Raw genomic sequence first — 12,619 nt, forward strand, 5'->3', positions numbered from 1 at the left:
GGGCTAACAAAACAGATTTGGTAAGACATAGAGAACATGTTGGCAACTGCAGGCTTTTCTTTGTCTTATATAACCTCATAAAGCATTACCTAGCACTATTGGATGAATGTTTACACTTTGGAGTGACAACATAGCTACATGTTAGCAGTACTTCCAAATGAGTATGAGCAGTATAGTATGCAATATTAACGCTCGAAAGCGTGGCATGGCGCGTGTGTTCATATGATATAGGTATGTGATGTCTAAACTTGCCGTGGCATAGGCTCTAGCCCTGGATCTACCATCAGTACCATCCTGCCCTCCATTCACGCACAGTCTGTACCTGCTGGCGGTGTTTGCCACTCCAGGGTCTTGCTCCAGCCACTCCACTGGCCTTTGTATTTGGCATGATTCGGCGCGACCCGAGCTCGAACTTGAACTTCATAGACTGTATCAGATTCCAGGGCTACAAGCTCTACCCACTGCTGATCCTGCTTAATGTCCAGAGTCTAGAAAAAAAAGAAATCAAGCAAGCAAACGTTCCATTTGTATCAATATTAGGATCTTTCTATCATACCAACCTTCTACTAGGAGCTGTCTCTATTCAGGACAAGCCTATCAAACACCGAGCTTACTCCATCCCTTTAACAACAGAGCCTCTAATTTGCCACACTAGAGGTGGTTGTTTCTGTCCCCCTGCGCACTGCCAGCCACACTGGATCTGGCTGTCTTTATCGATCTTGTGCCACAACTATTTCTAGATCGCTCTGAAGGGGCTGCTTCGTTTGCTCTAAGCCCAGAGAGCCCTAACCCGCACACCCATGATCTCCCTCTTTCCTGGACCAGATTGGACGGTCTCTATTCCTCCCAGGCATGCAAGAGGGAGCTGTCTCTGTTTCTCAACCAGTCCCACTCTGGACAGGTCTCTCTCTATGCCCATATTGCATATTTGGTGAGACTATCTCTATTAGTCTTCACAGAGGAACCCCGCCTTTTGATGCCTGGAGAGCATGTTAATGTACTTACCTTCGGGGATTCTCCGAAAGGTCGGTAGCAGACTTCATAGTTCAGCTTCCCGTTTGTATAGTGATAGGTGTGACACACCCAGGTGAGAATGGCTCGTCCATTACTGATATTGACAATCTGGAGCGATGTAGGTGGGTTGACTCGCACTAAAAAAACAGAAGAGCCTCATCAGTGCACCCATTATCGGCGTCAGAAGCATAGCCGTGCTCCGAAACTCCAGTACGGGCCTGAGGTACAGTTACATGTACATAGGGCACACCAATAGCGTTGGAGTTCATAGAGAAGAAACAAGTAATACGATATTTCTGCTTCAAGACCACTGTGAAGGAGTGATTCACATCTATACTAGCTGTACCCGGCATGTTATAAATATATGTATAGATCTCTCTGCCACTCCCTGTCTGTCCCTCTCACTCACATTCTTTCTCTTTGCTCCCTTTCTCCTCTCTCTCACTCTGTATGTCTCTCTCTTTTACTGAACGGGTCGGGGTGTACGTCTTTACTTCCCCTGCATTCACTTCACAATTAAAGGGACAGGCATCCTGGGCCCCCTTATGTTTTACCCCATATTCTACTCCCATCCAACCGTAACCTTTTAGCTAACCTTAACCACATGCATCGCCCATGAAGATAGAGATGAAGTAAAGGCATGGAGAGGTAAATGTCTGGTGGAGTGAAGGTTGACTCACTAAGTGTAGGGGAGGTTTTCTAGGTGAAGTAAAGGGGGCATACCGGGGGTACGAGATATGTGCTTTGTTAGAGCCACCCAAGACTTTCCTCAAAGTGTCAAAACCAGAGGAAGAAACACACATTTTAGGAGGGTGGGTCTTTTTGCATAAAAGCAGCTGTTACAAATAGGTTACTGTTTATTGAACTTACCTTGATTAATTAACAAAGTTAATTAATCAAAATTTCCCAAAACAGGAGAAGGAAAAGGACATGGACAGGAGTATGTGTGAAAGAGGGTATTGCTAGTGTTGCGATGCAAAACGTATAATGGGCCCTTTCAGCGGGATCACACTGTGCTTTGCAATGACATGGTGCGTCAGCGTACGGTCGCAACACGCCTAATAAAAGGAGGCTTATATGCAGGCAGGGCACTGCGGACCAGATGTGTGTATGTGTTCGGAGTCTTAGGGCACATGCACTCTAATACAAGAAAGCCCACCAGACCCTGATACACAACACAACTGGCAGACGGGGAGGGGGATAAGAAAAAAGAAATAAAGCAACAGACCAATCAAAACAAGGCCATATAAAGAAAGAAAATATGGGTGAAGCAAAACCAGCTGGAATCGCTGTAAGTAACATGGCCCACCTAAATGTAACAGCCATACATCCCTTCTTCTGCATCCATTGCTTTCAGGTGGAATTTGTGGCTGGAAGGAAACCGATGCAGCCACAAAAACATGCAAGCTTCTGCTAATGGCGGGGCATGAAGTACACACAATATTTCTTGCTTACAAATGTAGGAACAGATGAGGATTATAATGCAACCACTTTCAGTTCTGAATGCCTACTTTTTACCACAGATAAATGCGGACTATGAAAGCTTCACAATAAGGAAAGCAGAACAAAAGCTAGGGGAGTCAATATCACATTGCACACACATTTCAGAAAGCTGGTGGTCAGATGCACCACAACCAAAGCTGATGAAGAGGTAATGCAACAAACAATACAAGGGTGCAGATGTAATTACCCGAGATGCACTATATTAAGGGAACTGGAAATGTCATTATATAGCATGATTAAATTGGGGTGGGCCGATAAGCTATCAAATTCACGCGCAGCACACATTGAAACAGCACTACGAGTCGAGGCATTCAAGCAAGAAAATGTAGTAGAGCGAATCATGTCATGCCCAGTGCCTCGGGAAGAGATGGCGCCGAAGAATGAGCTCATGGCCACATGCAATAGATGTTGACCTTCCCACATGATTTCACGTGACCTTTCAGGTGTGATAGTCACATGACATGAGATGACGTGGTCGGGGGAGACCACGTGTGTCAGAAGGGATAAAGGAGGGGGAGAAAGCCCACCAGCTCAGTCTCCGCGCAGACACTGCAGCCACCATGTGTGTGTCCCTCATTGCGCTGCCGCGCAGCGTGCCCCATTCATTGGGCTTTGCTTGCCCCCCCCACATCACGCTGGTGACGAAGACTGAGAGAGGTCCCACCCACTGCCACTACTCGCATATCAGTGCATCGCTGCGCTGATCCTCCAACACACCTCAGGCACCCGGGGCCCGCAGACTGACCACGGAGGCACGCCCATCCCTCACACGCTCCCTTGGCATAGCAGGAGTACCCCCAGAGCAACGAACACGGCACAGTGAGTAAAAGCTCAGCCTCGCACTCCTCCCAGTGCCTAGCATTGTAAAGGAAAGACTGACAGCAAGCAACGTGTCACTGCGTGCCCGGCGCTGCAAAGAAAAAAAAAAGCAAGCCGCGTATCTCCGCTACATGCCGCGGGCTGCTGTCAGGGAACAGTCAGAGTCCAGCACTGACCTCTCATGCCCACATCATCAACCCACAAGGGCGCATCCACTGGACAGTGCCACAGGGCAGCCCCCAAAGCCACTTCAGGCACATAAACCCACACTACAAGCAGCAGGCAGGGCTCTCAGTCTGCAGGGCCACCGAGGACAGTGCATTAATAGCACATGGGCAAATCAACACACCACCACCAAAAGCGGCCCAGCCTGAAGAGGGCCGGCCCTAACTGCAACAAGGAAACACCATAGCAAGTGCGCCCCTGAGCACCTGACACCCCACCACCCACTCAAAGCCACATCATGGGAGAAGACCCAGTAGCGACACCAGCCAGGCCACAGGACCACAAACCATACACCAGCACGTGCTTAGACACCATGCAGGGCACGTTCATGAAGCCATTTGAGCGTTTTGGTCTTCGTGCAGGGCTTCGCTGGGAGCTCTGGGTCCAGCAATTCGAACTGAGCCTAAAAGAATGCGACATTACGGTTGAAGTAAAGAAAAGGACTTTCCTCATGCTCAACCTCGGTAGCATGGCGCTGAGAATTTTCAACGCACTCCCGAATCGCAGCACAATAGACGACTATGAGAAGGCGAAAGCTGTTCTCACGAGAAAATACAAAGCCCCAACTAAACCCGGATTTTGAACGCTTCAAGATGAGCCAGGCCAGACAACGCCCACAGGAGAGCATTGCCGACTTCCATGGTCGGCTGCGAGAGATGGCCATTGGCTGCGACTTCCTGGATGACAAATTTGCTGTCAGACAGCAGGTCATACATGGCCTCTCCTCTGAGAAGCTCCGAAGGACCATCTTATCGGAGACGAATCTCCCGTTAGACACCATCCTCACCATGGGGTGACAATGGGAGAGGACAGATGAGCATGTGGCAGAAATGGAGCAGATGATTAGTCGCCTGGCACTAGACGTGGAAACACCACAAAATAGCATGATCACTATCATTGCACTGCGGCAGAACAAACCCTGACAAGGACAGACAACAAGCAAACCCAGAGAATGCTTATGGTGCGGCGGCCAACAACATAAAGAGGAACCCTTCCCAGCATGTGGCGCCACGTGTTACAAGTGTGGGAAAGTCAATCAGTATGCCTAAACTCCCAGAGAACCAAAGAACACTCGACTCAGAGAAGATCCCAGGACTGGAAGGGTGACCCAAGGTCCAGGAATGCACAACCCTTCCACCCAAGACAACCCGACCACTGCCAATGGAGACAGCCCGAATGAACCTGTGACACGCAGGCAATAGAAGGGGAAGACACTGCCAGCTGCAGCAGAGACAACGACCAGTCGGGAATAGAACAGTCCCCAGACTGCACAAAGAGCTACCGCAATTCAAGACGAGAGAAAGCCCATATGATCTCAGCAGTCAAGCCGGCCCACGGCAAACAACCTCACAACAGCAGAACACACTGCAGTTGCACAGTAACTATCAGAGATATTCCGGTAAAGATGATGATCGATATTGGTGCCACAGTGAATGTCATGACAACCACGAGGTTCGACAAGCTAAACCCTAGACCAACCCTGGGTCGAAGACCTGTGCAGCTGTTCGCATACGGATTCAAAACGCCCCTGCCAGTCGTAGGGTACTTTATAACCACTCTCACGCACAACGGGAAAAGCTGCAGAACTTGCATCTACGTCGTCGACGCGGGAATCAAGACACTACTCAGTTGCCCAACCACTGAAAGACTGAAACTGATACTATTCACATTCGCAATTCACTACAGAGAAATCGACCACCTGCTTTCCAAACACAGGAAGCTGTTTCAAGGCATTGGATGCCTAAAAGGGAGGACGGTAAAGCTTCACATCGACCCCACGGTAGAACCGAGGGCCGCCCGGCACCGAAGGGTCCCCTTCCACATGAGGGCAGCAGTAAAGGCAGAACTGAACAAACTCGAGGACCTCTGCATAATTGAAAAGACCACAGGCCCCACACCCTGGGTGCCAAACCTAAGGCAATGAAGCTGGATGAAATAGTGGAGGAAACAAACAAAGACCCCTGCCTCCAAATGACCAAGGAGGCGATACTCACTGGTGAGTGGAAAGCATACCTCACGCCTCAAGCACAAGAGATGATGCAAGCCCTGTTCGGGATATGACATGAGCTGACTATGTCTCTGGAAGGCCTGATCCTCAAGGGATACTGCTTTGTAATGCCCTCCAACCTTCACGAGAGAGCGCGCCAACTCGTGCACGAAGGACACCAGGGGATTGTGAAGACCCGTGCCTTCCTCAAATCGCAAGTGTGGATGCCGCCGATACAGCAGAAAGTCATAGCCCTTGTCGAAATCTGTGCAGCGTGTCTAGCCACACGCAGACCCGGACCACCAGAGCCCATGACCTGCCCACCAAGAAGCGAGTGCCAGTGGGACGCAGTGAGTGTAGATTTCTGCACAATCGCCACCAAAGCCTACCTCCTGTTAGCTGTAGATGAATACACAAGGTACCCAGAGGTTGAGCCGGTCAACTCTACTTATGCAGCTTCTGTCACTACAGCGCGAGAGAAAATGTTTGCTGTCCACAGCATACCGGCATTGATAAAAAGCGACACCGGTCCGCCGTTGACAAGCAGGGAGTTCAAACGCTTTACTGAAAAAATGGGAATCCATCACCACCACATCACACCGTACTGGCCCCAAGCCAACGGTGATGCAGAGAGGTTTATGGCATCTATCAATAAGTGCGTAAGAATTGCCAAGGACAAAGTACGGCCAGGGCTACCCGAACTATACTGGTTTCTTTGATCTTATTGACAAACCCCCCCACTCAGCCACCCAGGTTAGCCCCGCAGCCATGATGTTTGGGGTACCCATCCAAGCAGGACTCCACCTTCACCACTCCTGGCACCCCCCACAAGTGCACCTGAAGCAGGTAGAACAAAGAAGACAAAAACACAATGCAAAGGAAGATTGCTTGAGAAGAACTACACCAAACACCTCCAAGTATGGGACTCTGCACTAGTGAGGAACCGAACACCGCACAGGATGATGGCACTCCCCAATGAGTCTCGCCCCTGGACCATCACCCATCAAGAGAACAGGCCAGCCACACCCACGCGAGGATCCAAGACCATCACCTGGAACGTGCCCCACTTCATGCGGATACCAAACACCTTGTGGAAGAGTCCCTAGAGGACAGAACCCCCATGAGGGCCCAACCCACGGCGGCTGAACCAACACCACCTGCCACAGAACAGAGAGAGACCCCTAAAACGGCAGCTCAGGAGACCCCAGCACCCAGGGACAGAAGAACGAGACCACCCAGATCGACCACCCCACAAAGGGAGGACGGTGGACGATACTCACTCCGCAGACAGCTGGTACCCTCCAGTCGACTCCAAGGGTACATCCTGAATGGCATCTACCGACGAGCCTGAGCAGGACCACACAAGACTGGCACATAAAGACTACAGCAATGTTTGGAAAAGTTTATTTGTTTGTTTGTTTGTTTGTTTGTCCAAGTTGGGGAGGGATGTGATAGTCACATGACATGAGATGACGTGGTTGAGGAGGCAATGTGTGTGAGAAGGTATAAAGGAGGGGGAGAAAGCCTGCAAAGGCAGTCTCCGCCCAGACACTGCAGCCACTGTGTGTGTGTCCCTCACTGCGCAGCCACTCAGCGTGCCCTGTTCACTGGGCCTGGCTTGCCCCCCCACATCACACCAGGGTAAAGTATGGGCAGCATGAGGCGTATTAATCATGATGCACATGTGTGCTGCTCCAAGGCATCCAAGATGAAAAGAAGAGTGAGACAGCTGCATCAGATGTATTGATTAAGTGTTTCAAAGCGCAAGTATACAAATCAGAGTATACGAGTGCTGCAACAGAATACCAGGAAGAAGAGTCAGACAGTGAAAGTGAAGATGAGGGTTGGATCATATCAATGGCTAATGACCCTTCAAAAAGAAAGTAAACCATCCCAAATGGCAAGAGGAAATCCTAGGCTTGAAAGTTAAGGCTCGGATAGACACCAGAGCATCATTAAATGTGATGCCACATAAACAATTTGAACACATAAAGCACCGTCCAAGGCTAAGGATGATGAATACAAAGACCATTAACGTCAAAAGACACTTTCAGGCCTGATCAGACATGAACATTGGCAGATAAAGGCCACAATATTCGTGATTGCGCGACAGGAACATTGATTAGCTGCGACACACAGAGAGGATTTGCAACTAATTACTTTCGCAAACAGTGTTAAAACCTGTGTAGTAGGGGATCCGTTAGAAGAATTTTCTGAATTTGCTTTTATCAAGGCATAGCATGTCTAAAAGATAAGAAGTTGCAATTGCATATCAACAAAACAATGCAACCAGTGACCCTCTGCTATGTAAGAATGCCTTCTTACCTCAGTAAAAAGGCAGAAAAGGATTTAAGCCAAATGGAGGAGGAGCGCATAATAGAAAAAGGTGCATGGCCCACTCCATTTATATATCCTATGGTAGCCACCAAAAAGATAAAGCAGCCAGGTGAGGTCCGGATATGTGTGGACATTATTTATTTAAATATATTTATTTATTTAATTAAATCTTTTTATTTTTTTTTATTTTTTTACAAACTGTTGGCTATAGACGAACATTAAAAACTCGAACAGAAAGTCTCTGGGCGCCTCAAACATTGTAACTATTATAGCATCACATAAGAAAGTACATAATTTCTTCGCATGTCTTATTATCAGTATTACAATGCATGTGAACCACATATTCACCACCTGTATGCATCACTGTTGTTTCGGACAGCCATACGATACTTTAACCTGCCATTCGGCATACACAGAATACATACATGCTTATATTTCAAATACATCAATCATGATTCCAACATGCACAAACAATGCCTAACTAGTAGCTATGCTCGCATATACTGCTCCACCCAACTATATAAACTAGGTCCAAGCACCGTCTTCCCATAGGGTAAAGCCACGTTCAACTCTAGGCTCACAAGAAGTTTCTTCCCGCCCAGATTGGGCTTCTTCAGGGGGGCAAGTCATCTGAGGGGACAAACATCACTTGCGTTAGTGTGTTCCAGACCTCTGCGTCGTGACTGACTTCCCTCAGCCCTGTGTGTGCATCTCAATACCAAACAGTCGTTTCCGCCATAGCCCATCACTTTAGATCTGGCCACCATGCCTCAATTCTGGAGGCAGCAGCTGACTTCTGCGCTCATTAAATTCTGTGCTTAGCGAGTATGCATATGAGGTCTTTCATGGTGGTAAGATTTGCCGCTAAATACCTGCGCGAAAACATCCACAAAAGGCATGCCTCCAGTGACCACACATACATATTCTATCCCTTTCTGGCCACCCTATCTGCAATTCCATGCCAGAATTCCCTAATCACTGAGCAGTAGAGAACATATGAAACATGTCTGCTTCATACCTCACACATCTAGGGCAGATCTTTGCCTGTTTGGAAATGTGGCCATCGGATATGTGTGAACATGAGACTGCAGAACGAGGCCATCAAATGTGAGAAACAGCCCATGACCACCAGAAAGGAGGTTACGGCTGATTTCAGTGGTTCCTAAAGATTCTCTAAAGAGTCTTCATACCACCAACTGACTCTTCACCCGGACTCAAGGTACACAACATTCATGACTCACATGGGCCTACGAAGAGACAAATTTCACCCACTGGTCGAGGATTTCAAAACGCCATAAGAGGAGAGATCAGGGGGTTTGCTGGCACTATCAACATCAGTGATGATAGTGCCAGCTTCATGCAGAATTAGAGAAATGGCATCATGATTGGCTGAGGGCTTTGCTGTAGAGTGGAATAACACTGAAAACATCCCAACAAAGGATTCTATTACGCGATCAACAAACCATAACACTACAACTATTGAGATCTGAAGCGAAAAATAACACTTCTCTGACTGCAAACCAGTGTTCAGTGGTCAAATTTCTTTTTTTATTTTTAGTTGTCCTCCGTATTATTTACTACCTATTCCCCGCCTCTAATATCCCCCCATATTTGAAGCAGAGTGTGTATGCATTCCAGACCAGACAAGCCGAGTGTCTATATGTATTTCTACACAGCACCAGGATCCCAGGGCATGGGCGCTTTCATCTAAGAAAAGCCCACAAAAGCCCAGTACATAGCACAATAGGTGTAACCCCATCATTAGGAAAATACAAAAAAAAGTTGTGAAAAAAGGAATGTCTAACATTTTTGTAATTGTTCAGCGAGTTGCACACATTTGCAATTCACACTTTTGAAATACAACCAGGTTCCAAGATGGACGGTTGGAAACAATTGTACTGGCGCTTTTAGAAATACCTATATAAAAATGGGCAAGGGGACAACTTGCACACCAGTGAGGGTTCCAGCAAGGATTGCATGAAATGAAAAGAGCGATTTGGGAACATAAGAATGAACAAAGATATTTATTTTTGACAAATATTTCTGTGATTAAAAAAAGGTTGTATGCTGGAATCGCTAAGTGCATAATGCACACTGCGTTGGTGCTCATTTTATTTTTTCACAACACGCTCCCTTGCATTATGTTCGTAAAATTGAAGCATATATATATAGTGATTCGGACAGCCAAAGTATTTAGATGCGAGGATAAAATGCTTGCGACATCAATCACTCCAGTAGATCCAGCAAAATGTTAGCTGTTTCTTAGGGTAAGGCGCATGAACAGTTTACAACACGCAGACAGCTTTAGACAACTCTATGTATAGGGTGGCTGGTCGTCTTCTTGCGCACATCCCTCCATCAATGGCCACTCCTGAGTACATTCATAAAAAATGCCTTTCTGGTTCTGAGGCCAGTTAGACACTACAAAAATCCTTTTAATCTCAGGCTTTGCAGAATGCAAGAATGACGAATAACAATTATGTAAGATATAAAAATGCTGTTTGTTAAATATTTATTAGTTGTTGTGGCATTCACCGAGAGGATGATCACAGAAAAAAGGTGATTTGACAAAAATACATCAGATTCTCACGGGTTTTATTAAAGAATGTGCTTTCAGGGATGGGGTTCAGTGAACACCTACTGGATCTTGGGGAAAAAAATAAAACATAAAAAATTCTAAAATGTTCTATAGAAACCCTAATCTTAAGAGTCCTTTCAGCTTCCAGGCTGATTCTAGCGTAGCCAAAGGAACAAAAAGTTTAAATCAAAGGGCCTCATTACGAGTCCGGCGGTAGCCGTGCCGGTAAAACCGGCAGTCTGCTGCTGGAATCGCAATGATTGACCGCCGCCTGACTTCCCGAAAACACTGGGGCATTACAGCCCTGGCGGTCCGGTAAGTCAGGGAGCAGAAATTGTAAGTCCCCATTCCCATTGAGTCCTATAGGACTCAATGGGAATGGGGACCATGGAAGCACCGGCACCGTTAATAACGGTGCCATTGCTTCCATGAAAGTCTGCAGGCGGGCACCGTTCCGCCCGTCAGGGCAGACCTGGTGGCCGGAAAGACAATCCGCCCGCAGAGGTGGACTTTGCCAGTCCAGAAACGACAGTGCCGGTAAGCTTACCGGCAACGTTGTTTCCAGACCAGCAAAGTTGTAATGAGGCCCAAAGTCTTTGTATCACAGCTTCAAAACAGTTCACAATTCCAAAAGTATAATTTCGCAATCCTTCCCTGCCTTAGCAGGCCTTCCCTAACATACAGTGGTTCTGTCAGTGTCCGTCTCGCTGTGGTTCCTCTGCTCTTCTTTGGAGATGGCACTGCCGAACTGCAGTGCTTGTCAAGTAGTGATTCTTCACTAGGGCATCCCTTTGTATCTGTGTGGCTTAGGTTTGTTGCCTGGGAGTTGTGAATTTCTCTTGCTCACCCCTTGTCTGGGAGTCTTGGTCTATAGCGCCTGATATGATGTGTTTCAGTGAATCACTCCCTGTTCCTTGGAAGTCTTGGCTTATAGTGCCCAACACGCTGTTCCTTGTGTGTCCTGGGTTATTACGTCTGACACGCTGTGCTTCCAGAGATCACCATCTGTTTCTTGAGAGTCTTGAGGTACAGCAACCAGCACACTGTGCTTCAGTAAATCACCCCATTTCCCTTGGGAGTGCTAGGTTATAGTGCCTGACACACTGTTTCTCCTGTTTGCCCATTTCCATCCCTTGCTTCACGGACCGAGAGTTGCTGTACTGCATACTCCCAAGTGGTCAGGAACGCATTGAAAATCCATCCCTCTCAGATCGCTTTTAAAGTTTCTGAGATATTGAGGCCATTTTCTATTGGCAGAGGGCTGTAGTCCAGTTGGGATTGGACAGTATATCAAAATCAGTCTCAGGTGTGCGAAGGGAGGTGTTAGAACCCCGTATCGTTGTTGGCGCAATCTTGTAATGTGCCTGGCTGAACCTGTTATGGGCCACAGGACCTTGTCCAAGCTTGTTTCTCGGTAGAGCTCTACTGTATGGAAAAACAGGTCAGTGTTGAGTGCTGAGTTCTGCTGCAGTAGTCTGCCTGTGCTTGCAAACTGTGGGAGCGCGTGTTGTGATGAGAAGCTCCCACCGCGAAACATGTCTCTCGTGGACCACTCTTTGGCTACACATTGGTAGTGTCTGAATTCTGCGGGGCTAGCCGGTGGGTTGTAGAAGGTAGGGTAGAAGTCACATGAATCCCTTTTTATTGTAATGACCTTCCTGGATAGTGGTGGCTGTTCGTAATAGGTGTGGCTGTACTGAGGACCCTACAGTAAGGGAAAGTGGGCAGTGACTGCTCATGAGGAGCCCTCCCCGACCACCATCTGAGGAGATAACTCGCAGCAGCAAGACCACCCCAGTACTCTGGGATAGAATTTCCCAAAAGCATAGTATAGTGAGGTTAGGTGACTCACATAACTCTTCCCCTTCCTTCTGGTTCCTCCATAGGTTTTCAGGTTGGAGTCCAGGAAACGGTACAGGCTAAGATAGTCAATGTTGTACTGTTCTTTCCCCTGCCGGTGTCCTACCATTAAAGTGTAGGGTTTTAAATCCAAAAACCATCTCATTATGTATGGGCTTGTGACCCTTTGTCTTGCCAGACACGTCAAGGGGGTAACAGCAATATGTCGGCGTTGTTGTCTCGATAAGATAGTACTAAGGATTCAACTGCTCATTTGATTTCTAGATACTCCAACACAATATCAGAGTAGTTATGTT

The 12,619-nt window shown here is 47.5% G+C and overlaps 1 protein-coding gene across 1 annotated transcript in view; it reads right to left on the reverse strand.

The window, feature by feature from the left end:
• The window catches only part of IL2RB (interleukin 2 receptor subunit beta), a 260,299-nt gene that overhangs the window by 49,960 nt on the left and 197,720 nt on the right, over positions 1 to 12,619 (reverse strand). The window contains exons 6-7 of the mRNA XM_069653014.1: positions 1,006 to 1,151; positions 323 to 488 (exon numbers count right to left, since the gene is read on the reverse strand). Of these exons, the coding sequence (XP_069509115.1) occupies positions 323 to 488; positions 1,006 to 1,151 (312 nt within the window). The remainder of the gene's footprint in view (positions 1 to 322; positions 489 to 1,005; positions 1,152 to 12,619) is intronic.

This window comes from Ambystoma mexicanum, chromosome 3q, assembly GCF_040938575.1.
Source record: "Ambystoma mexicanum isolate Mex_15411 chromosome 3q, UKY_AmexF1_1, whole genome shotgun sequence".
NCBI classification, from domain to species: domain Eukaryota; kingdom Metazoa; phylum Chordata; class Amphibia; order Caudata; family Ambystomatidae; genus Ambystoma; species Ambystoma mexicanum.